Source organism: Cervus elaphus, chromosome 5 (genome assembly GCF_910594005.1).
Source record: "Cervus elaphus chromosome 5, mCerEla1.1, whole genome shotgun sequence".
NCBI lineage: Eukaryota > Metazoa > Chordata > Mammalia > Artiodactyla > Cervidae > Cervus > Cervus elaphus.
The window spans coordinates 10,578,734-10,605,849 of record NC_057819.1 but is presented as its reverse complement, the minus strand read 5'-3'; the positions used below and the strand labels follow the sequence as shown (position 1 = coordinate 10,605,849).

Genomic DNA, 27,116 nt, shown 5'->3' with positions numbered 1-27,116 from the left:
TCTTTGCTTTTGTAACTAAAACTGAACCATGTCTATGAAAGTCTTTCAATTTGATTTTGATGTTGATGTTATATTTAGTAGTATAGATTTAAAAGGAAAAAAGGGGAAGAAAAGCTTTATCCATGTCCCTTGCCCAGTTATTCTTTTTTGCATCCTAATATCAACTAAAGTAAGACTCTACATCTTTTATCTTGCATTAAAATAATTTTATATTAAGTCAAATATTTACAGTATAAAACCTTCAAAATAAGGGTTAGGAGTGTAAGTACTGCACAAAAATTGAGAGATGCACTATATAATTCAAAAAAGAATCATACACAAGATTTCAGATATAAGCATGAGCACATCAACTCATTAACCCTTTCCAGTTAATGTTTAATTCCTAACACAGACAAGGAAATTTATCCACATCTAGCAAGGAAATTAATACCATCATATCACCCATTAAAAATTTACAGCAAAAATGGTGAAATGATTTCTAGGTGTATTTCCCTTCTCCTTGTATTTTATATAAGAGAAAAGCCTCTTAAAATTATGTAACTTGGAAACTATCACAGATTTTAGATGTTCCCCTGTTCTTAACCAGACAGGACAAATTTGATAAAATCATTTTGTGGGACAAAAGAATCAAATCAATAATGAAAGACCACTTCTACTTTTTAAATAAATAAAAATATAATTAAAATTAAATATCCAGTTTTGCAATTCTCAAATTGAAACACATTTTTGTCAACACACATGTACGCAAGTATTCACACACAGGATCTGATTTAAATCATTTGACTTCAACCAATAATTTCTTCAACTTATTCTATCTCAAATGAATACAAAAACAAAAGTCTTTTTTAAAAAGCATTTCCTCCTATCTGCATGTTTCAGACAATTAACTTCTGACAAGTGTTTCCTAGCTTATAAAATACATTAGCCAGAAAAATACAAATGTTGTTCCGCATCAAATAAATAATTGTGGTAAAATCTAAAGGTATTTGAGAGACAAGTAATGGTTATATAGTAAGCAGAGGGTTGGCAAATCACGTAGGAAAACTGAAGACTCTAAACTTCCTGCCTATGAGAACTGTTCTTAGAATGTTAACTTTCTGCAGATACAGGCATTAGAGGGACAGGTCAGAAGAGACAAGGATGATTTTGTTTCACTTCCAGTACATGTTAATTTTGCTTTATTAGCAAACCTGACTGGTAAAGTTAAAGCAGAATTTGCTACTGGCCTACAGACAAACTCCATAAACAAAACCCCACTTTAAAGACCAAACAGTGCTGAGTCTTGGAAGCTCCGGTTTTGTCATGGAGCTCTGTGTCAGGTAGGACCCACTTTTAAACACCCTCCAAAGTATTCTATGAACTTCTCTGGTGGCTCAGACGGTAAAAGCGTCTGCCTACAATGCGGGAGACCTGGGTTCAATCCCTGGGTTGGGAACATCCCCCTGGAGAAGGAAATGGCAATCGACTCCAGTACTCTTGCCTAGAAAATCCCATGGACCAACGGAGGAGCCTGGTAGGCTACAGTCCATGGAGTTGCAAAAAGTTGGACACGACTGAGCCACTTCACTTTCAGGGTATTCTAAAACTTTGAGCATGAACCTGTCTGGACACTCTACTCATTTGGGGGGCCAGTTTAATTCAGCGTAAAGAAACATGAGCAACCTCTGCTCAGAGTAAAAGGAAGCATCTTTTGGATGCCCTTTTAGATCATACCTAAAATTCACCACATAGAGAAATCATCCTGAGCCTTTAGAAGACACCCAAATAACAAATTTGAGTTAATAGTAGACTAGTTCCTCTACTAGAAGGTTCCTCTGAAGAAAAAGAAGAGTAACAAAGTTAGTTACTGCCTTCCTCGCCCCAGGGAATATACTGAAGTGAAAGTGAAAGTCACTTAGTTCTGTCCAACTCTTTGCAACCCCATAGTCCATGGAATTCTCCAGGCCAGAATACTGGAGTGGGGGTAGCCTTTCCCTTCTCCAGAGGTTCTTCCCAACCCAGGGATCGAACCTAGGTCTCCCACATTGCAGACAGATTCTTTACAAGCTGAGCCACAAGAGAAGCCCGCAAATACTGAACCTCTGCAATAAAATAAGAAACATAACAGGGATTCAGTTGTTCCAGAAACAAGCGCAGTTTTTCCTGATTTCAAAAAGTGATTTATAAGACTGCATTTCACTGAAAAACAGAATAATTCAACTTTTAATTCAACTCTCAGCTAAGTTTTCTGGTTTGTTTTTCTCTGCTGCCTGTTAGATTTTGCCATGTTTAAAAGTATTGAATTCTCCTTACAGGGTATCCATTTATAAGTTATCAGTCACCTGAGATTAGTGAGTCTTAACTCAAAAAACGCCTTGAATTAAAAATTCTCCAAAGTATGAGGGAACCAATGTATACGGTAATTACTAAGAGATACATTGTTTTATCATGTATTACTACACTCATTCACACACATACGGGGTATACTAACCAAATGTCATCCTGAAGACATACTTAGCAAAGCGGAAGAGTTAGAAAGTGAGCTCTGTGGGGTTGATTTTGATTGAAGATAACGTGATGGGATGAAACAGTAACTGAGCCTACCGAGCCTTTCCTTCTCTGTGAATTGGAGTTTGCCTATTAGCTCTCCCGTTTACCAACACCGAACCAACAACCAAGAACTACTAACATAAATAAATAAAAACGGTTTGTTATGGAAGCCCATTGCACAACAGCAGAGTAGAAAAGCACTGAGCCTTGTTTCTATTCAAGTATCTGATCTCTTGGCCAGAACCGTGCTTCCTGAAAATGAAGAGTGCTAAATAAAATACATGCAGTCCAGGGGATGCCAACATGAAACCCAGGCAGAAACGTTAGAGAAAAAAAGGTAGCTTTAAGACAAAAAACCTGGACCATCTTAGATGCTAACCCGATTATTGTTGTTCAGTCACTAAGTCATGTCCAACTCTTTGTGACCCCCATGGACTGCAGCACACTAGACCTCCTTATCCCTCACTATCCCTCAGAGTTTACCCAAGTTCATGTCCATTGAGCCGGTGATGCTATCCAAGCATCTCATCCTTTGCCACCTTCTTCTCCTTTTGCCTCAATCTTTCCCAGTATCAGGGTCTCTTCCAGTGAGTCCGCTCTTCGCATCAGGTGGCCAAAGTATTAGGGCTTCAGCTTCAGCATCAGTCCTTCCAATGAATATCCATTAGTCCAGTTTTTATGATATGTAACTTTCTCAGAAAAATCATTCCATAAAAGGAGTCAGAAGAACAGGAAAAGGAAGTAAGAAGCAATGGAGCTGGTGAGGGCTTCAGGAAATGGGGAGGACAAGGCAGGACCTCGAAGGGAGTGGCAGGGCTGAAGATCTGGTTAAACATTAAAAGAATAAACTCAATAGAGAATCCTATTAAAGAAATACACCAATACCTTTGAGCAAATGTGACAATAAAGAAATGGGACCACTTTTCCCTAGGGAGTTAGGGACCAGAGAAATGAGGACTCAGCTCCCTGCCTCTTCCATCACAGGAGTCAGTGCCCTCTGAGCTCCATCAGGCAGTCTGCAACACGGATCCAGAAAAAATTCTTGGCACCAGAGCTAATCCATCAACAGTGCAGAGAGGAAATACACAGGGCAACTGAAACCAGATTCCACAGTACTTGATTCAACTCTTTACTAAGTAGAGAGGTCAATATAGTTGGTCCTTTGCCTACCACTGGCAAATGGTTTTTGTACGCTTTATTACAAATAAAAACAGTCTTGCTTGACAATACCGTCAGCTTTACAACAGATGACTAAACAATCCTAAAGTAATAGTATATATCTCTAGGAACTGAGCTTTTCTTAAAACAAATGAACTATATATACTATTAGTAAATCCTGTATCTAAATTTATACAGCATCTTTAAGCAGTGTGGAAATGAAATTATGATTTATTAATTTACATAAAAATTATACATTAATGAATAAATTTTCAAATTTTTAAAAAAACAAAGTCTGAAGCTGTCATTATTGGGATTCGTGGGAAGTGGTTTGCTCTTCTATCACTTGCTTCACAATTTCAGCCAGTTTTAATCGATCTACTTTATCGGTGAATCCACGACCTGAAACCCAAAAAAGGAAAAGGTGAGTCTCCCAACTGTTGGGGAGATGGTAAGATTCTTGACAGGGACCCAATAAGGTACACCTCACTAGTGTCAAATTCACCTTCACCAATGGAGGAACCATCACCAACACTGATCAGAAGCAGTTCAAGTCCCCCATTTTTCCGGTAGAGTTGAGCAGCTTATTAACCTGGTCATAAAAATCCAGTGTTCAGTACAACAGCACAGAAGGAAACCACAAAGAGGGAGAAGTTCTTTGTAATATGTGTCTACAACAGAACTCATATCCAGACTATATAAAGAACTCCTGCACGTTTATAAGAGAGGTACAAGTCAACAGAAAAATGGGCAACAGAATAGGCACTTCACAAAATCTAAGTGGCCAATAAACATTAAAAAGTGCTTAAGCTTATATGTCATCAGGGAAAGGCAAAGTAAAATGACACTGCAGTACCAACAGTACTTACTAACTAGAAAGACTAAAATGAAAAAGACAATAGCAAGTGTTGGTGTGGATACAGAATAACTAGAACCCTCAAACCCGCCAGTGGAGGCACACGTTGGTACGACAACTTTGGGAAACGGTGGCAGTACCCTCTAAAGCCAAACAGATGAACATCCCCATGAACCAGCAACTCCAATTCTAGATACATAGGAGAAATGAGTTCCCTGATGGTCCAGTGGTTGGGTGTCTGCCTGCCAATGCAGAGGACATGGGTCTGATCCCTGGTCCAGGAAAATCCTACATGCCACCAGGCAACTAAGCCCATAAGCCACAGCTACTGAAGCTCACGCACTTTGAGCCAGTGCTCTGCAACAAGAGAAGCCACCGCAGTGAGAAGTCTGCACACTGCAACTGGAGAGTAGCCCCCGCTCACTGCAACTAGAGAAAGCCTGCGTGAAGCAATGAAGACCCAGTGCAGCTAAAAATAAATAAATAAATCTTAAAAAAAAAAAAGATATATACTAGAGTGTTCAGAGCAGTGCTTTCCTTAATTACCAAAACCTGGAAACAACCCATATATCCATTCAACAGTAGAATGGATAAATATAAAAACTATTTATGTGGTGTATATTATGGAGAAAAAAACATATGAATATATAGAGAGAACATACGTACATTTACATACATACATATATATGTAAAAATGAGAAATGAATTGCTACTACACACAACAATAGGGCTGAATCTCACCAACAGTGACGAAAAGAAGCCAGATACAAAAGAACACAGACTTGTCTGATTCCATATACGTAAAATATAAAATCAGGCAAGACTGATACATAGTGCTAGAAACTGGGCTCAAAATTACCCTGTGGGGAAGGAGGTAGTAGAAGAGGGCACATGTTCAAGTGCTGGTTACGGGAGAATGTTCACTTTGTGAAAATTTATGGAAGTGTGCACCTCAAATATGGTCGCTTTTCCGTACAGATGATTTCAAAATCTTAAATATATCCTAGAGAAGCTAATTTCCAAGTACAGAAATGGCTGGGCTAGCTTTTGGACTTCTCACGTCCAAAAACCAGGCTCCTTGCCTTGAGCATCCTAGACCTGAAGTCTAGCCTACTATGCTAGGAAGACAATACAAAAGCAGCTCAAAAAATACACCTCTGTCTTTGCCTGTGGGGAAAAAAATTCAACAAGCAGCAGATCTGGGACACTCTTTAGTGCAACAGACCTTCTCTAAGCTGAGCAGATCTGCAGGGTAGACTTTGCAGTACTTTGCCCTCTTTCTCCCCTTTGGACTGAACTGCCTTTTTTTTTTTTCCTGAACTGCTCTTTATAATGATGTGGTTAACAGCTCAGATATCTGGAAGGAGTTCTGAGATCTGATGCTTTTTTTTTGCCCAAGTGGTATGTGATGGGGGCTCTGGACAGCAATGAATCTGCAACACACAATTCATTTGAACTCTGGAAGATAAGCGAAAAGGCCAGATTGTCCAGATATGCCTGGGTAATTACTGCAGGATTAACCCCTGTCCCACAATACTCCACTCACTCTCCAGCCCTACTTCACCTGAACACAGCCCCAGCTCAGCCCCCAGAGATCCTACATAATCTAAACACAAATACTTCTCTGCATTCCTGGGGAAAGGCATAGTTAAGACTCCTACCATTCCAGCTGAAGCTTTGCAGAGTATCTCTCAGGAGTTTGCATTCCCGGTTATACTTCCAAGCTTCCTGCACTACTTCATTCAGCTTTTCATCTTCATTCTCTCCTGTTGATAAAGAGGAAAAAGAAGTTGCATTCCTCTGCAGCATCATGGGGTTTTAGTGTCAAAGATGGAAGGACAGGATGTCCAACTTTATTGAGAAGTGGTCATTAAAGGTGCAAGCTTTTCCAGACTATCATAACTGCTAGTTCCTACATTACATGTAGACTACTTCTGGTTTCTGAATTCTTCCTACTCTGACCACCTGACAGACATCCCCTGAGGCCCCCAGTCTTAGCCCTGGGGGATGGGAAATAGGTAATGTTGGGCTATTGCTGATCAAAAACACCTGGTTAACCTACAAGATCATGAGATGGAAGGAGAACAAGGCCGAGTGGGCTACCTTCTTTCTTCCTAAGCTCATTTCCTACTCTGGAAGGCTACCTGAGGTACACTATGTGAGCTCTCTTAAAACCCAAGGAATCTAGGAAGACTGGTCAGCTCAGTAGTTTTCAGGCCTACAACGTGAAGTATCTCATTCATCTGCTGAGAAAGGCCTGTCCTATCCCATTAAGTGGAAAGAGAACATACTGAAAGAGAGCTCTCCCTCAAAGGACTTATGTATATAAGTCGCAGTCTGCCTGTGATACCAGTAGCAGCCAGGGCCACTTCTGAACTTGGGAGGTCTTCTCTTTATATTCACAAGTTAATAACAGCCTTGTACTCTAGATACGGGCTCTAGATATGGTGTTTCTCGACCTTCCTGACCTTCCCAACCTAATCCTGACCCTGTTCACATTTTCCATCCTCTATCCTGTTATCGCATTAACGAACTAAGAAAATACAAAATTACATGTTATGCCTGACACTGGCAATTAAACTCAAACTAGAAATTTCATAGGAAGCCAAAGGTGGGGCAGAACCCACCACATTTCTGAGTTCCCATCGTCCACTCTTTTCAGTGGGCTTAGAGTATATAACATACTTATTTTCTTATAACACCAAGGTGAAACAGAAAACACCAATTAAACCACTCCTTCAGTCATGTGCCCATGCACACACACAGTCATGCACAGAGCATTCATAAATGGTGTGACCTTTACCAGCCTGGGGGAGAATACACTGAGCAATCACATCTCGGAGCTTTTCCAAGGCAACATTTGAATCCTCGGCTCCATTTTCACGGTCATGGATGTATACACCATCCTTTGGCTTGGTGCTTTAGAAGTTTGGGAGAAAGGTAATAACAAAGTGAGACCCCAAAACCCAGCTCTTAACAGATGTTAACTCTAAACACTAAACATAAGGCAAGATTTTTCAGATAAAATAATTAATTATAAAGTATCTCCAACTTCTGATGCTATTTAAAGAACTTATCCTCTCCACCCTCCTAAGAGGCAAAAAAGGGCAAGACTCTTCTTGGCTGACCTTTCAGAACCCTGTCCTTGGCCACACCAGCCATGAAGGGAGAATCGAAGAAGTAAGTTCAGTTACCCGAGTAATTTCCTCTTCCTTAGAATGGGGTTGTTCACAGAGTGCAAGGGTTTGAGGCTGACTTTTAGTTCCTGGATCCGCATGTTGGCCAACTGTTCTGCGTGAGCCTGCTGGATCCCTGCAACCACCGCCTGAATGCAAACACTGGTGTCAGTTTTTCATATTCATTTCTGGGCACCTAAAAAACCAATCTAACAAGTGGGAAGGAGAATCTCTAAAAGAACTAAGCAGGTAATTTCAGTCTTATGCTTGGCAGTATACAAATTTTGAAAAGGCAGAGGACTCTTCCCCATGGGTCAGCAGGGCCCAGGAAATACTAGGCCAGCCAAGGGCCACACAACAGCAAGCCCTTCTTCCCTTCAGGGGGACAGAAAGGCAAGTAAGAAAAACGAACAAGGCTCATGCTCATAGTCATTGGCAAGGGCAAGTGTAAAGAGAATCATACATGTACATCAGGGGAAAGGCTGGCAGGCTGCTGCCTGAGAAGACTCCCTGACCAGCATTTATTCACTGCCCTCAAGGTAGAAACAGTCACCTCAGCCCCAATGACTCAGAACCCCAAGTATTTCACCTGGTGAGCATGGAAGACCCTCACAAACTCATCTATAAAGCCAGTCAATTAATTTACAATGAGAAATAACTGTCATAAAGTCTAGTACTCTTCAAGTCTGCCTTTATGACCAGTGTGTTCTCTCACTATGGGCAGACCAATGAGGGAAAGCAAATAATCAGCAAAAAGCTTCATTAGAACAAGATGATCCCACTTTTGTATTTTTTAAAAAAAGAAAAAAAAAAAAGGACAGACTGTTCAATGTGTGTCTCCTCAGAAAATGATCAGGAAGGATACATCAAGTCACAGATCACCTCACCTCTGAGGGGTGAAACTGAGGCAGGGTAATTAAGAGGAACTTTTGCTTTTTATTTTATATACCTCTGTGTTATTTGAATTTCAACAACAAAATCTGATGATTAAGAAAAAAAATAGTTCCTTGATAAGCACACAATTAGATCCGGAAGAGTTCAAACTCATCGAAGTAAACTACAGTAATTGGCCCTGGCTACCCATCTCCAGACCCATGCATCTATTTCCTTCTTATCAGAGATAGCCCAACAAAAGAGATGGGAACCCGCAAGCTCATGAGCTCAGACTCCATCTCCTAGCTATAGCTGAGATGGACACTATTCAGCTTCTGCATGTGGCCATTTTTTCTACACTTCCAAAGCTGACCAGCCTGCATCTTGACCACATCATTTCTTTCAAAATGGGAATATACTGTCACACTCCAGTTCCACCTTAAAGGCCTTTTTCTTCATTAAGAAGATTATGCATATTAGAACTTGGCTTCGTTAGACACTAACCTTAAAGTAACTCCAGAAGGCAATCTTACTTTTTCATTTCCAACATCCTGAGGGAAGCCACACTGTAACACTCAAGTGCTGACAATCAGAGGATATAAGTAATCCTGTATTTGGGACTGACCAAACAAACCATTTCTGGATTACTGGATACTTTTAAACCAGGAAAACAACTGCATACAGATGAGAGATAGCAGAAAACTCTGTCCCTTCTAGTTCTCCTTTCTTCTTCTCTTGTACTCCAGCTAATCGAAGGGAGGTCTTAGCATTCTTTTTTCCTATTCACTTATTCCCTCACACTTCAACTCCATCCCTTCTAAGTGAGTAACTCAAGTCTGTGTCACTGCCTTTACCTTTCAGCCACACTTTGAATCCACACCACACATATTCATTTGCATGTCCATCTACTATCAAATAACAATGAAAATCTAACAGACTTCCCTTCACCCAAACCAGGCTCATTCCTGATTTCCCTGTCAGTGGTATCACCAGATATGCCACTCACTGTCCCCTTATCTCTAGTCAGTCACCCCAAATTGTTGAAATGTCTTCAAAAATATTGAGCCTATTCATTCATCTCTACCTCTCTGCTCCTAGAGCAGCTTCCCAGCTTCTAGATTACTGTAGTAGTATTAGGTTGGTGAGTCTGCAAGTCTGACTAACCATCCCTAAATATCTTCCCTGTGGCAGGACTCTTCTCAAAAATCTGTAAGAACCTCTCAATTAGGTCCTACTAAGACTCACACCCCTCTGTCTACTTTCAAAGCCAGGCCCTTCCCTGTCACACCCATTTCACCAACTTCCTATTAATGAAATCAGGCTGTTTTTCCCACTGATGAATTTCAGTCTCTAATTTTTTGCTCATGTTGTTCACCATATGTGGGCACATGTGCTTGCTACTCCAATTCTTCCAAGGCCAGCTCATAGCTAAACATGTAAAGGGGTTTAAAAGTGCCACACGATAGTTAATAACTGTGATGGGTTTTGCCTTCTTTTTGGGAACCCTTCCCTAATTACAGCCCTTCAAAGATGTCTTCTTTTTCTGAATTCCCATAAGAATTCACAGAAAATTTAGCATGCAAAGGCTCTGATGTCTGAGAGTGTTCCCTCTTGGTTTTGTGCTTGTTGGTTTTTCTAACCAGTCTTGTTTAAACCCCTTGGGCAAAAGGACGGCTGATGTCTGATACTGCTCTCTGCCTCAGCCCCACAGCACAAATGTGGAAGAAGGTACTCTGAATGTTCCCTTAGTGTATGTACCAGGCTTTGACCTGGCCTTTATGGAAGGAGGCTCCTTATTTCCAATCCTGATCTTCAGGAGACCAGAGATGTTTCTCTGGGAAAGACGGTGTGCTCTGCATTGTTTTGCCTTTAACCCCCTCACTGAGTCAAGCCCCAGCATTCCTTCCCAACACCACCATTTTGGCCACCACCACAAGCATCATTCAGAACCTTATCCATCATCAGTTGAGCAGAGGGTAGCACATTATCCAGGGCCTCAGTTGAGTTGAGCCAGGGGTGATCCAGCACTCCCTCGATGGTAAGCCTTTCCTCTGGTTTGACCTTCAAGAGCCTGTGGAGAAAAGGCCAAAAGGCTGCCATGCACAGTTGCTTCCAGAAGGCCAGGAAGTTCCTGAGTCTGGTTCTAGCCAGCTCCAGCTTCTGACTTTCTACTTTCTGCCAACTCTTACAGCCTAGGCTTTCTGCATGACAGAGGTGAGATTCTCTTCCCTAACTGTTAGTTGTGAGGGCACTGTGTCCTTTGGCAGTCCTTTCTATACTAAATAAATTGAGATTAAAAATGGTAGGAAAAGGCTTAATCCAGTGATACCTCAGACTGAGTTCTAGGTTCAGTAAGGTAATCAATCTTACACATGGCTCACAGTTCCTGAGACATTGAATTCCCAGACTAACGTTTCTAGGACAGTGGGCTATAATTTCCAAAAGGGACTCAAAGTACTCTTTTGGCCAACAGTGGCTGTAAAATTAGTTAAGTGATCATACAGTTCTGAAAATCCAGGTTGCTACTTGTGATAAAACTCTTAGATATCACCATATGGCAGGACACGAACCCTGAGCCATTTCTCCAAAGACATTCTAAGCTAAAAATCTAATATTTGAGAAGGGGACAGCATTTCTTTCTAAGCCAATGTATTGTCTGTACCATCGGCTTTTGACCACAGTTCTTTCCATCTTGTACATTCATACCGATGCAATTCCTAGCTCACTCCAGCATATTCCCTGGACCTTTTACAGCACTCCTTCCAAATACATAGCCTCCCATTTCAAACATCAGTCAGGACAACGTGCCTACTTGCTCTTTCATGTTTTCTGTAACTTTCTGGATCATTGTGAACAGCTTCAGATTCTAAAGAAAGGATTATTTAGAAAAGACCCTCAATGCTAAGAGAAGATAATCAATGTTACTCTAGTGACAGGAAATACAGTCTGTAGAACTGCAGGGAACTTACAGGATATTGATGTTTTGGTTAAGTGGCAGAGAATACAGCATGGAAACAGCATGGGAAGACAGATTTCAGACCGCCTCCACCCCCCTAAAACACCTTCACCTGGATATTTTAGAAATGAATCCCTTTTTATATACATAAACACCTAACCAACAGGACAAGTTCACTTCCGAAAGAGAGTAATCTGCATAGAGAAATGGCTGTACTACTAGGAGACAGTTCGCAGGTAATGCCCTTTTAATGCTTATCTCTATCACATTACAGATGAAGAAACTGAAACCAAAAGAGGAGCAATTACTCAGTGAAGACCAAGCAGTAGCAATGTCGGAAGAGCGCAGAAGTCCCAGGCAGCAGATCCCCTGATAGGTGGGCAGAAAAACCAAGGACACCTCCTATGCAGGCCTGACTCCTTAGTAACTCCAGCTAAGGAGCTGGAGCACGTGCCCAGGTACAAGACCATTCTTGGGGAGACACTCTGAAAGGAACCAAACTGCCACCCACCACCATGTCTGTAGGTTTCAGGTGATTTCATGGCCTATAGTCACAGCATGCCTATTAATAACGGACTCCTATTTTAATTAAACGCAGTTCCACCTGCCTCAGAAACTGGGTCCACAGAGGCTTCAACCCAAGCCCCTCCTTAACAGCAGGACAGAACAGTGTCCGCCTGAGGAAGGCGGCCCAGGGAGCCTGCCGCTGTGGCCACTCGCGCCTCACATCACAGCGCTGCTCTGTAAGAAGCAGAGGACTCTGAATGTCATGTGTCCCTCACACTCACTCAGCCCTAGTCCTTTTGAATGTTTCTATCTCTATATGCCAGAGCAAACAACTAGCAGCAGGGAGGCCGGGGTGGGACACTCCCACAGGAGCTGAGGAAGGGAAAGACAGAGGCAACGTGGTCATTCTGGCGCCCAGTTCAGCTCCCAGCACCGTCTCAGTCCCAAATGACTGGCCTCCGTGCAGGGAGGGTACACCCTAGAGTCTGAATTAATGTTCACGGATACAGTGGCTGGCAAGGGACCTGGATTCAACCATAGGGACAGATGCTAGGAATGCAACAGGAGGGAGTACAGCTCCAATTTCACCAAGATGTGGATACTGAGAACTCTCATCTCAGACTCCAGGGCAGATTTTCTGTGATGATAAAAATGAGAAGATACATGCCTGGGAAACAAAGAATTTTCTCTACCCAACACTGCTCTGCGTTCTACCACTTGTAAGGCCCCCCACGCAGTGGCCCAGAGACTCACTTTCTCACAACATCTTTGGCCATCTCGGAGATCTGGCTCCACTCTTCCTCCGGGAACTCAAAACTGCCAGTCATGATTTTTCTCCGCATATCCTTTGGGATAGTCCGGCTATGGTGTTTGGAGTAAAAAGGAGGGTATCCGCACAACATCACATAGATAATCACCCCTAGGGACCACAAGTCACAGCTCTGAAAGCAAAAAGAAAATGGTCACTCATACCAGAGGCACAGCTCTAAAATAAAGCCCCCAGAACTGACCCAATAACAGTCCTTGCTACCCACAGGCTGATATCACCAAGAATCACTTATCAGAGACTGGAAAAGTTTCAGGAAGTCTGAAGAGAATTAACCTTTCTATCCTTGTTATGTGCTATCAATGCTACCTATATGCACACCATATACACAAGGCCAATCTGGGGTAAAAAGTCACTTTTATTCTCACTGCCGAGGCCCAAGCTGCTATCTGACCATTGGGTACAGATGTAAGACACTTTGACCCCAGCCAGAAAAGTAACTGATATAAGCCAGCTGTTGTGAAACATGTCCTCTGGCCACCTGGGCGGGTTGAGGGTACAGGAACAAATAGCTAGGATGCAGGTGGGCTGACCCCAAAAAACAGCACTTCATTTTCTAAAGGCTCACAGCAGTTTGACACAGATGGGGGACAAGCACGGCAGGGAAGAACGGGGGGTGGAAAGCAATCCTTTGGCCAAGGACTCACTGTGCCCACGTACGAGACCATTCTTGGGAAGATATTCTGAAAGGAACCAAACTGCCACCCACTATCAAGTCTGTAGGTTTCAGGTGATTTCATGGCCTGTAGTCACAGCATGCCTATTAATAACGGACCCCTATTTTAATTAAACGCAGTTCCACCTGCCTCAGAAACTGGGTCCACAGAGGCTTCAACCCAAGCCCCTCCTGAACGGCAGGACAGAAGTGTCCGCCTGAGGAAGACGGCCCAGGGAGCCTGCCGCTGTGGCCACTCGCGCCTCACATCACAGCGCTGCTCTGTAAGAAGCTGGAAAAGCAGGTGCCTCAGGTACTCTCAGCCATGTCTCGGCATCACACTACTAGTAGAGATTCATAAACGACATGACCCATGCTGTAAAACAATTATAAAATCATAGAGGTGAAAAGAAATCTTAAAAAAAAAAAAGTTCAAATGTGGAAAATTGTTCACATGAGGAAACTGGTGCTATAGAGATCTTGTCACCTCTAGGGTCATCTGTCAAGAGTGAAGCTAAGCACAGAAGCCAACATCATTCGGCAGATTGAGGGTGGGGTCACTGCAAGTATCCTGCCTCTTTTTTTAAAATTAAGATTGATGTATTTAGTTTTTGAAAATTTAACTACATCTTATTACATTATGTTTCTTTAAAAAATTACTTGCAAATGTAGCATTCAGTGTTCACTCAGTTGCCAATGTAAAGATTATAACTAGATGAATATATATACACATTCAAAATTATTATGAGCTTATTATTTTAATATATTACTCATCTGTGCAGTGTAAATTTTATGAATGCCAAGCAAATTCACAAACACCAGTAGATTCCAAAACAGAGTAGGAAGAGGAGAAAAAACTAGTACTGGGAAATAATGTATCACATCAGAATCCATTGTATTCATGCTGAATATTGTATCAAATAAATTCTGATCTCTATTAGCTAAGTGCTTCTACCACTCAATCCCTGTCCACAGTGGGAAGCAGGAAGCAGTCTCTGACTGGTACTATCATCAGCCTAGCCCTCACGTCCAACCTTCACTACGTAAGGACACAGCAGCCTACAGTTTGTGGAGCAAGGTGTGGAGCAGTACTTACTTGGGGACTGAACAGGGTTAACCATGAAAGGAGATGTGTAGAGTTCCAGTCATGCTGGGCCAGTGCCAAGTGGAGGGTGCTGAGTGCCACAGGAGCCTGTGTGCCCTGTGATACGTGTGTCTGTGTGTGTGTATGCATGTGCGTGTGGTAGGAAGATGGGGGCCCTTTAGGGTGTGTGACCAGGAGGAGCTGGCCTGCCCTTTTGCCATCCTCAGCTCCCTCCCTGTCATCTGTATATCTCCCTGAGTCCCCAGGCAGCATCATTCTTTTCTGAACCACTCCATGACTCCAAGATCTCTAGGACTTGTTTCAAGAGGCCTTAAGTCTCTTGTATTTTAGGACAGAGAGGCCTGTCTACAGATTAACAACTGTGATAGAAACAGGTACCACTCAGGACACTTGCCTTGTGTATTAGACACTGTTCTAAGTTGGGTATTTTATGGGGTTAGAAAGAACGGCACCATAAATGGCCAAGGAATATCCTCTGAAATGGCCTCCACCTCAAAAAAGCAGGACAAACGTATCTTTTAAATGTGATCAGTGGACTGTACAGCTAGTCAAATAAATAACCTTCAAGTGACCACAGCCTTTGGTTCTTGCTACAAAATCTAAACTGGTATGAATCTTACTTCATCAGAGAGAAACTTGAATTCCAAATACTCTTCTGTGTAGGTAGCTTCTTTCAGCCTCTCAGGCAGCAATATAATATCAAGGGATAAAAAGAGAATCTGCCACCTTCCCAAAGGACCACAAACACCTCACAGGAGAATACAGGCTTCACCCAAGGGGTAGAGATTAGTTTCTCTTCTCCTACCTTGTTATAAGTGTAGGGTGTTGGCGAGGTAGGTATGATGCCAGATTTCTCCTTCTGATGCCTTCTCTGGGCTTCCAGTACCTGTCAGAGTCACACCAAAGGGGACAATTTACTGAACATCACATCAGTGACCTGCAGCTTGAGACAGACTGCTATGTTAGAAGGCTGAAGAAGGTAGCCACTGGCAATTAAGAATCAAAAATTTTTGAAAATTCTAAATACTTTCTTTTTTTTTTTTTTTTCTAAATACTTTCAAAAGGCTTTTTTCTCTCTTATTATCAGCAACTTATCAGTATTTGCCTAGGTCAAGGACATGAAGATTCAGTCCCTGAAGGAGATTTATTTTTTCTTCCTGAGATTACTTTTTCCTAGGGGCATCTCTTAATGCCTTAGCAAGCAGTGAAAGCAGACTTGCTGGTCAGTGGCTCAGGTTCACGGTATTTGCTGCCATGAGGGACTGTAATTGTCACACGGGTCTGGGTGCTAAGTGCTCCACGAAGGTAACCACTGCCACCCTCGCGGCCATCACCCTGGCCCAGCTCTCCACTGTCATGGGGAGTGGGGCTCCTGGGGACACAAGACTGGCAAAGCCCACAGAGTTCCGTGACGGTGACACAATACTGCAGCTCTCTGCTGGCAGGTGTCATCCTTGTACCCAGACACACCGCTACTGTCTGGGCCTTCATGGCCACGGGACCATGCCGCTGACAGCAGGTACTGAAAACTGTCACACCTCGGCCAGGGCCACACTGCCACCTTGGGCAACCTCGCCTGGGCCACTTTGGATGCCACCTCTGAGGCCTACAGCCATCTTACACCTGCCCTCTTGAAGGTGACTGTGCTCACTGAAGCTCCCTATCAGGAATTCACTGACTATCTTATAAAGACCCACAATACAGTCTCTGTCCAGAAAGGACCCAGGCTCATGTTCTCACACAAGAATAATAAAGTGAATTAATTAAACCTAAAAAAGAAAATACCACTTATTACAGCATTAAAAATATTAAGGATAAATCTAAAATAAGATGTGAAAGACCTATACAATGAAAACCAGACAGATAATGCTGAGCAAAACCAAAGACAAAAATAAATGGAATACGGCCTGCTTATGGGTCAGAAGGCTCGATGTTGTTATGTTGTCAGTACTCACATGTTGAACTATATGTTTCAAACAACCCTAGTCAAAATTCCGGCACACTTTCTGTAGAAATCAACAGCCAATTCTAAAGTCCATATGGAAATATAAAGAAATTTGAATAGCCAAAATAACTATGAAAAAGAACAAAGTCAGAGGGCTAGAACTACCTCGTGTCAAAAGTTATTAAAAAGTGTCAATAATCAAAACAGTATATGATATTGGCATAAAGACCAATCAATGGAACAAAGTAGAACAATCCAAAAATAAACCCACACATATACATTCAACTGGTTTTTGACAAAGGCTGTGAAGCAATGCAGTGGAGAAAAGATAGCTTTTCAACAAATATATAGGAACAACTAGATATCCAATGCTAAAAAATGAACTTGGATCTATACGTCACATCTTATACAAAAATTAAGTCAAAATGGATCACAGACTTAAATGTAAAACTTAAAATTATAAAACTTATAGTAGAAAATCTTTGTGATCTTGGGTTAGACAAAGATCTCTTAGATAGAAAACCAAAAGCAGAACCCACAAAATTTTTTAAAAAATTAACAAATTGGTTTTTACACCAAAATGAAAGACACTGTTACCACCTCACACCAGTCAGAATGGGCATCATCAAAAAGTTTACAAATAATAAATCCTGGAGAGGGTGTGGAGAAAAGGGAACCCTCCTACACTGTTGGTGGGAACGTAAATAGATGTGGCCACTATGGAAAACAGTATGGAGGCTCCTTAAAAAACTAAAAATAGAGCTATCATATGACCCAGTGATCCCACTCCTGGGCATATACCCAGAAAAGATGATATGTGTGTATGTGTATAACTGAAGCACTTTGCTATATACCTCAAACATTGTAAATCAACTATACTTCAATTTAAAAAAAAAGAAAAAGCCACAGACTGGAAAAAAATCTTTCCAAAGCATGTATCTGATAAAGGACTTATATCCAAAACATATTTTTTAAAAAGCTCTCAAATTCAGCAAGAAAACAAACAATCCAATTTAAAATATGGGGAAAACATCTGAACATATACTTCAAAGAAAATATACAGACAGCAAAGAAGCACAATAGATGCTCAACATCAATAGCTATTAGGGAAAAGCAAATTGAAACCACAGTGAAATATCTCTACAAAGTCACTTAAGTGGCTAAAATTAAAGACTGTCCATGCCAAATGCCAGTCCATGCCAAATGCCAGTAAGAATGTTGAGAGCCCTGAAACTTTCTGATTGGGAATGTAAAACTGAACGACCACTTTGGAAAACAACTTGGCAATTTCTAAATAAGTTAAACACATCTAACATATAATAGAGCTATTCCACTCTAGGTACTTACCAAAGAGAAAAGGAAATAAAGTGTCCATGCAAAAACTTGTGCACAAATGTTTATAAGCAGGCTTATTTTTAACAGCCAGAAGTTGAAAACAACCCACCAACAGATGAGTGGATAAACAAACCATGGTATAGCCACATCATGGAATACCTTCTAGCAGTAAAATGAAAGAACTATTGACGTATGAATAACCTAGGTAAATAAACATAATTTTGCTGAGTAAAAGAAACTGCCCCCCGACAAAGAAAACACCATATGATGTGCTACTTCTATATATAAATCTAGAGAAAATAAAAACTAATCACAAAAAGGTCAAAAGATTTGTACCATCCTTCAAAACAGAATGTTGTACCCATATTTCACAACAGAATAGCCAATAGACACATGAAAAAATATCCAACAGTAGCCATGAGGAAAATGCTATAATTAAATTCATAATGAAATAACACTAAATACCTACTAGAATGACTAAGATTATAAATACTAACAAACTTGAGTTAGAGATAAGAAATGGCACAACCATTTTGAAAAAAGATTTTACCTAAAGGGGAGGGGCATGTCTCCCCAAACCTGTAAATGAATGTTCCCAGCAGCTTTATTCATAATAGTAAAAACCAGGAGACAACCCTAAATGGCCACCACTCAGTGAACAGATAAAACAAATGTGGCTTAGTCATATGATGGAATACTACTTAGCAATAAAAAGGAACTAATGACTGATACACACAGCAACATGGATGAATCTCAAAAACATGCTGAGTCGAAGTGAAACACAAAAGGTACAGGAATCCCATTCTAATGAAATTCTGCAACAGGCAAAACTAACCAATAATGACAGAAAGTAGATCAGTGGTTTTAATTAAGGGGATTAAGTTGGGAGCAGAATGACTGCAAAGGCACACAAGATAGTTTTTGAAGTGATAGAACTGTTTTACATCTTGATTTTGACAAGGTCCATGCAGAAGTATCCATCTGTCAAAATTCATCAAACTACACTTAAGGTAGAAGTATTTTTACAGTATACTAATCATACCTCAATAAGGTTTCTGTTAAAAGAATAAAATGCCTATACCAAATTAAGCAGCCTATGGGTTTCTGAAACTGAGTTCTCCCCTTTCCATTTGTAATATATGCCCACTCATGCTGTAGAATGGAAGAAATATGAGTCTACAGGCAGCCTGGTGATACATCCTATGGAAGAAACAGCACATGCTTACCTGAGGTGCTACATAATATGGGGTGAACTGAGGCGTCATCAAGTCACCTTGGTCAATTTTGGCAAATCCAAAGTCACACAACTTCACTGGGGCATCCTGAAATCAAACAAATGGGAATCACTGCTCCAGAGTTCTCAGGAAATGTTAAAGGAAAATCCAGGTGTAAGACATGTCACCTTGAACTCTCATGAGTTTCTGGTTGGGACTGGAACCTATGAGTAGCATGTCCTCATGTCTGGACACAAAGATTCATATTGAGGAGCTATTCTTAGTAAAACACAAATGAGGGATTTCTGCCCACTCACAGTTATCCCTGTTTCATAACTTGTAAAGGCAGCACTTAAACCAAGATATTAGTCACATGTGCCCTGATTCTGACTATTGTGCATCATCTCTCATCAGTCTAGAGTGCTGCTTCACCCTTAACATCAGCTTCATGATAGCCAGAGTCAGTAATCTGTAATCTGGTAGGGCATAGTGCATGGGGCATGGGTTGGGGCCGGAAAGGAAAACACCTTATCGGGATTAACTGTAAACACAACCATTAACTTTCAAGGTAACATATAACAGCATAAAGATTCCTGCCCCTTCCCAAAGTCCTTCCAAATGATATCTCAAATCTTAAATCCTTCTGTACAAACATGTATCAGTATCATCCAAAATGACTGATACCAGGAGTATGGTAAAATTTCTCTTGAGCCTCTAGCAAGGGAACAGATGGGGAAAGTAAGCTACTGGAAGCACTCTGGCCTAAAGCTTCTTCAACATGGATTCAGAGCACTGCAAACATATACACACCAACACACCTACGCATCACTCCTGAACCATGTTGGGAGTAGCGACACTGAAATACAGAAAAGCAAGTCATCTCACCAAAGAGTTATCCTTGAAGAGCAGGTTTTCAGGCTTGAGGTCTCTGTGGGCGATGTTCAACAAGTGACAGTGCTGCAGAGCCAGAGCTATCTGCGGAGGGGCAGGACGGAGCAACCGCGTCTTAGGAGGTTATTCTTCAGCTCCCCTGGCTCAGAAAGCTCAGGGGGTTAAAAAATGACCCTTACTAAGTCAACTAAGACTGTGGTCAGATTTCAGTGTTACAGCAGAAATTAAGAAAGACTTCACATACCAAGAAATAGAAATGAAGTAAGCTTCATTTAATAGCAACCTATATTTTGTTCAACAAAAAGAAAAATACAACAGAAAAATAATTCTTTGTCAGAATAAACTGATGGTTAAATCCTATGTTAAATGGGAAAAACAAGGTACTTCCACTTGCATTAATGTGAGATGTGACAAGCACCGCAGCGCAAACACTGGGCCAGCCCGTCTCCAACAGGCCTGCGTCACCCCTAGCGGGGCAGTGGCGCTAACGCCTGGCTCGAGAGAGACCCGCACTCTTCAGGGAGCAGGACTTGAAGTTCTGACTTCAAGAACAACAGAAAGCAGCTGAACGGATGTTTCCACCTGATGCTCCAATCTGCTCATCCCACTGGTTGAAAATGTTGCCTGTTTTGGTGGCTTAACAGGGGTGTGGTTTCACAGATTATTAGAGCTCATCCTTTAGTCTTAATGTTTGAAAAACACAAGCTATAATTTTTTAAAAATCAAACAGAACAGATTGCACCTGTTCTTTAATACTCTGTATGGAACTGTCTTGGCATTCCAAAGAGCAGCTCCTCCCTACCAAAATGGAGGCCTCAAAAAATGCTTGAGGCTCACAGAAAATTTGGAAGAATTTTTCTTTAAGAACCAACTGGGCCATATGTCATGCTTCTCTGCTTTGCTTGCTTGGCCTAAAGAGAAACCTTGAGGGTTTGGCTTTCCATCTCCTCATGAAGTTATTTCCAGTCAGATTCCTAGTATTGTTTGTGAAAAGATCATATCTCTAGCAATAAAATGTCAGAGTAGAAAGAACATATAACCAGGAATACCCCCAGAATTACAGAGACCTTAGAATAATGTTAAAATCTGATGAGAAAAGTGACTCACAAGCAAAAAGTATCTTAAATGCAATTGTCTTAGAACATGTTTTCATACAACACAGTCTTTCAGGTAGTATCAGCAGCATTTTATCTCAAAGTCCAATAACAGTGGCTTGGAAGCTACATGCCTAGAGATTATGTACCATCTAAAAAGGAGTTTAGATTACCTTCCTTCCAGAGTTTATTTAAATCTTATGATAAGCAAACAATTGACAACCACTGAAGAGTATAGCTCCCTCCCCAAAGCAGAAAAGGGGGTCACATTCCTCCTGTCAAGGCATCTTTTCTAATTACATAACAAAGCAGGCAATGAGAGATCAAATAGAGCTTTTCTCCAAGCTTTCTTTTATTCCCCCCAATGAAATTGTGCTTGTTAACCAACACTGTTGGCAGTTTGATTGGTACCCGGGGTCAACTTGCCTGCTTTGTTACTTGGCTGGCTTGCTTCTCTGTAAAGTGCCGGTGCTGGCTGATTCTGTGAAATAGCTCTCCCCCTTCCATCATCTCCATTACAATTAAGAGCCGAGCCCTGTTTGAAAGCATTTGATTTTGTTAAGTTAAAAAAAAAAAACTGAAACATCAAGTAGCTAACCTAGATACTTTATCTACAAAATGTGTCCTAAGTCTAGTCCTACCAGCCCCTTTGAGTTGGATCCCCTGTCACTACCAGCTGGACACTATGAATAAGGACTATCCCTGACCTAAAGGTTTCTAAGACGCTAAAAGAAAGTAAAAGAATTAGTTTTGAAGACAATGGTCCTTTTGAAGATTCTATACATGTATATATATTTTAGGGAAGCTACACTGAAAGCATATTGAATACGACTTTGTGTAGGTTGGGCTGTCTTTGTTATTTATTCGTGTGTGTGTGTGTGTGTGTGTGTGTGTGTAGGGGGTGTGTGGTGTGTGCACGCACATTCTTAGGGAAGCTACACTGAAAGCATATTGAATACGACTTTGTGTAGGTTGGGCTGTCTTTGTTATTTATTCGTGTGTGTGTGTGTGTGTGTGTGTGCACGCGTAGGGGGTGTGTGGTGTGTGCACGCACATTCTCTCCCTCTTTGTTATTTATTCGTGTGTGTGTGTGTGTGTGTGTGTAGGGGGGTGTGTGGTGTGTGCACGCACATTCTCTCCCTCATCTCTACTCTCCACCCCTACTCCACTAGTTTTCGATATGACCCATAGCATGCCCAGCAAGACAGTCAGATAGGAAAAGCAAAAATTCTTATGTTGTCAAAAAAAAAAAAAAATCTGAATTTTGGTTACCATTCTTTGATATAAATGCTTCCACCTTCCATCCAAATGCTTTCACCAACAGAGCACAATTTTAAGAAATAATCATTTGATTTCCCATTTTTCTTTACAAATTCGTATTTTTCCACCTGGAAAACTCCTACACATCTCCTTTAAGTCCAAGCCCCAAAACCACGCTAAGACACCTCACCTCCCCAGCCTACAGACAGCAGCTTTCCTCCTTTGTAAGCTCAAAATATTTTATGCATGCCTGTCCTTGGTCCCTACCACACTGCTAGAATGACAGGTTTACATCTCAGTCCCCTTGGTATTGAACTCCCTGGAAAAGATTTAGAATGACACCCAATGGTGTCACACTCAATGGGCTTCCTAAGCATTTGGAGCCTAAAGGAATGATGTTGATCTCTTCCTTTAAAAGGAACGCCAGACTGAGCAATAAAGGCCTTTTGCCATATCAGCTTCAAGACACTGCCTAGAATATTTGGTCCCCTTTTCTAATCTGAAATAGAATCTGTTTAAACTCCACGTGACACACTTATTCAAGAGAAAGTAATAACATATAATCGGGGGTAGCGGGGACAGGAGAGTGGGTGAAGTACAGATGAAGCAAGACTGGCAAGGAGTTAATAAATGCTGAGGATAAGTGATGGGCACTTGGGGATTCAGTACATAATTCTTTTACAAATGTTTGAAAATATCCAAAACAAAAAGTAAAGGAGAGAAGAAAAAGAAAGAAGGAAAGGAGGGGAGGGGAGAAGAAAGAGAGCAGAAAAGAGAAGATCCCACTACACCTTGGCTTACCCATGGAGAGGTGAGCAGGTGATAATGACCCTGTGTAGTCTTACCTGGGGCTGGACTCATGAGGAAACTGTACACTGTTAGCAAACACTTCAATAATTTGAACTATATTCGGGTGTATGGCACACATCATGTGCAGACGTACCTTAAAGAAGAACAGAGGAAATGTTTCTGTATGTAGGGGAGGCCAACATTTTCTCTCCAAACTCCCCCCCCATACCTCTGCCAAAAGTGACCATACTAGGCCTGGGCATGAGCCTATTATGTAAAAAACCTGATCATCTGGAATGACATTTAAAAAAAAAATGTTTTCATATACAAATTACCTCCTTAATGCTCTTTCCATGAAATAAAAAAGATATATTTTCTGCTGTCCTATTACCAAATGAAAAATTCATCTTATTTCAGAAATTATTCATATATCTCTAAGCAAAAGAATAAGTTCTCATTGCATACAATTAACATGTCATCACCACATCCAAATAATTTTAAACAAATGCCTATTATTGAAAAACTAGAAACATATCTTCGGAGTTCTGCAGCACCTTTTCAGTGTATCATTCACTAGAACCTTCCTCATACTATTCTATCTCCACCCTTTTAGGACCTTTTCCAATAAGTAAAAGCTAAAGTAAACCTGACTACTTCAGAGTACAAGAATCACATTAATTGAAAAAGAACAAGAAAGAAGTGGTTTGAAAGGAAGCAAGACTCTACTCACAGCTTTTGGTATTGATGGACGAAGGACTGCTTTATAATAACAACATGAATAGGGAAAAGTAAGCATGAACATAAAAAGAGCAAGTATGAACATAAAATTCTTTGTGCATCTCTGTATTCTCTCTAGGAAGCTGCCTTACTTGTAAAAAGAATATATTCTTAGGCACTTCAAATATCTAGGCAAGTCAAGGCAATAAAGGCTCATACCTCATTTCTAGCTTTTGGACGATCAAAAAGAATTTTCAGTGCAAACCGTTCTTGGGTTGATTTCTTCACACAGACTCTAGATTTGGAAGAAAACAATTCAATCAGAAATCATCTATGTTACCGTAAAAACTAATCTAACAAGCTGTTCTTTGAGAACTGTACTTCTAATCAAAAATATATCCAGGCACATCAGAACAAAGTTGCCCCTAAGGCTAGCAGATGGAAAGGCAGAAAGAGGCATCTCACCCACCCTCCACGGGCCTCAGACATAGGAAATCAACTTGAGGCTGGTCAAGAAAGAAAAAATGGCCCCTGCTGGTGACAGGTGCCTCACAGGGCGGCTCCCTGGTACCACCTTAAATGGTCCTGTCACAGACCACGTGACGAGAAAAAGCCCATCACAGACACCTCTGCTTGTCAAATTCAGGCTACTTCACAATCTGGAACACCTAATGCTTCTAACTTAACATGTATTATGAATGGCCCTTTTTAGAACAGTTTTGTCATGGGTCTCTTACCTAACTGGACCACTAATTCCAGCTCCCAGCTTCTGAGTCCAATTGATATTGTATTCTTCTAAAATGGAGCTTTCCTATTAAGATAAAAAGGGAGGAGGCAGAGAATGATTCTCCAATTAAAAAGTTGAATAGTTAAGCAGAAGTGGGACAACAGAAGACCTTAACAGCTCAATATCTTATTGATTCCTTCTGAAAGAAGCTGATTAAGTAGAGCTTTGGAAAGGGCTATGTAATTAGACATTTCACCTAAATGACTAGGCTAGGCATTGTTTTCCAACAAGAGTAGGCAAAAAACTTGAGGATGAAAAGAAATTCTTGAGCTCATCTGCAAGATCCATGTGAGTCAATCCTTGTTGCTGGTTTTGGGGTGTTTTGGTTGTCGTTTTTTCTTCTTGAGTGTGGAAGATACCCTTTCAAAATGTTTCACTACTAAGGACTTATTTCCTCAAATGGTCAAGTGGATTTTTTGAGATTCTAGAAAGACTGGTCTTATAAATGCTGCTATGCCACAGAGGCCTATATCTCTGAACAAAATGATCAAATTGGAGTAACTGAATAAACTGAAACTTATTAAATTCAAATAAAATAACAGTAAATATCATAGTACATTTATCTGGTTTTCAAGTGTTATTTTGAACACAAAGACATACATTCATTGTGTAACTATATTCTTTATAGTTTTTTTTTCTTTATAGTTTTTTTTAAAAATAGATTCCACGGAGAAGGAAATGGCAACCTACTCCAGTATTCTTGCCTAGAAAATTCCATAGACAGAGGAGTCCATGTGGTCACAAATAGGATACGACTGAGCTACTGACCATAGGGGTAAGAATGGGAATCATCACTAACTGTTAATTAGTAAGAGGAATCTTATTGGGGAGATAAAAATGTTACAGAACTTGACTGTGGTGATGGTTGCACAACTAGGTAAGTTTAATGAAGGTCATTGATCCTCAATTCCACTACTGTTTAAGCATCTGGGTTCCCTGCCATAACATCAATTGCCACCCATATCTAGAATGAAGTGTTGTCTTGGAGCCTGTTGTACATTTAAAAATAAACTTTTTAAAAACAGTCATTGAACTGTACGATTTAAATACGGAACCTATATTATACCTCAATAAAGTTGTTTCTTTTTCAGAGTTAAAAAAAAATAATAAAAATAAAAATAGATTCCAATAGCTTTCCATAGTTCCATATAGAGCCTCTACAGCTTAAAGTTTTATGGAATTACTGTGTAGTCACTATATACTGGGGTTTCCCAGGTGACTCAGTGGGTGAAGAATCTGCCTGCAATGCAGGAGATGCAGGCAGATGCGACTTCAATCCCTGGGTTGGGAAGACTCCCTGGAGGAAGTCACTGCAACCCACCCCGGTATTCTTGTCTAGAGAATCCCATGGACAGAGGAGGATGGCAGGCTATACTCTATAGGGTCACAGAATCAGACATGACTGAAGCAATTCAGCATGCACGCACACACTATATACTGAGCATCTGTTGCTATGTTTTAAAGCAAGGAAGTCATACATTTAAACTGTGGTAGAGTAAAAGTCATTTTTCAGGGTTCCATGGGCAGTACTGGAAACCAACTGTAGGCCTTGAGAAGTTAGGCCAAAACTCATGAGACTTTCAAATTGTTTTGTTGCAATGAAAATCTGATAGACTACAGTTAGCAACAGAATCCTGACTCCCAGGTATAGCAACAGGACATCTGTCCATGTAACACAAACTCACTGAGCAATTAGGAAGTGCCAGACACCAGGCTAAGTTCAGAGATGAAAACAGAGCTTCTATCCAGTGAATATGTAAATGTGTAAAACAAGCTGAGAATAGTCTTCATCTCCACACCTTTCTGCTGCCAGTTTTTTTCTTTAACACTTATTTAGCTGTAGCGGATCTTAGCTGTGGCACACGGAATCTTTGATCTTCGTTGCTGCATGTGGGATTCACGGAATCCCTGTCAAAATCCAAACACATATTTTTTTTTGGTAGAAACTGACAAGCTGATTCTAAAATTTATTTGGAAATACAAAGAACTTGAATAGCCAACTTAATTTTGAAATAGGAAAACCAAGATGGTTCTCATGCTACTCAATTTGAAAACTTACTATAAAGCTTCAGTAATCACATCAGTGGGGCACTGGCACAGATAGTCATATGGATCAATGAAACAGAAAAGGGAATTAAAAAAAAGTAAAACCAAAAGAATGGAAACAAGAGAAGCCAAAAAATAAACTCATACACTTATGATCAACTGATTTATCAACAAAGGTGGTTCAACAAAGAAAAGATAATGTTTTGAACAAATGATCCTAGAACAATTCCATTTTAGAAAATTTTTACAGCTTCTTAAAAAGTTACTGTACTATCCAGTAATTCCACACCTAGGTATTTCCCCAGAAGAAATGAAAACTTATGTTTACACAAAAATTTGTATGGACAAGTTTTACTTATCATTTTATTTATAATGGTTAAAAACTGGAAACAATCCT

General features: G+C 40.7%; 1 protein-coding gene across 5 annotated transcripts in view; it reads right to left on the bottom strand.

Annotated features, from left to right (window-relative positions):
* Positions 1–653: 653 nt before the first annotated feature.
* MAPKAPK5 (MAPK activated protein kinase 5) overlaps positions 654–27,116 on the bottom strand; it is a 30,529-nt gene continuing 4,066 nt past the window's right edge. Inside the window, exons 2-15 of one of the 5 annotated variants that reach the window (XR_006341013.1) lie at positions 24,624–24,697; positions 24,106–24,181; positions 23,226–23,323; positions 21,547–21,655; positions 20,021–20,110; positions 19,148–19,243; positions 15,447–15,527; positions 12,809–12,996; positions 10,543–10,663; positions 7,738–7,868; positions 7,341–7,462; positions 6,205–6,309; positions 4,193–4,279; positions 654–4,089 (exon numbers count right to left, since the gene is read on the bottom strand). Coding sequence is in view for 3 of the 5 variants with exons in the window: in XM_043901653.1 (XP_043757588.1) it covers positions 3,995–4,089; positions 6,205–6,309; positions 7,341–7,462; positions 7,738–7,868; positions 10,543–10,663; positions 12,809–12,996; positions 15,447–15,527; positions 19,148–19,243; positions 20,021–20,110; positions 21,547–21,655; positions 23,226–23,323; positions 24,106–24,181; positions 24,624–24,697 (1,386 nt within the window). In the remaining 2 variants the exon portion in view is untranslated. The remainder of the gene's footprint in view (positions 4,090–4,192; positions 4,280–6,204; positions 6,310–7,340; positions 7,463–7,737; positions 7,869–10,542; positions 10,664–12,808; positions 12,997–15,446; positions 15,528–19,147; positions 19,244–20,020; positions 20,111–21,546; positions 21,656–23,225; positions 23,324–24,105; positions 24,182–24,623; positions 24,698–27,116) is intronic. The other 4 variants (XR_006341014.1, XM_043901652.1, XM_043901653.1 and 1 more) reach the window with 4 other exon arrangements.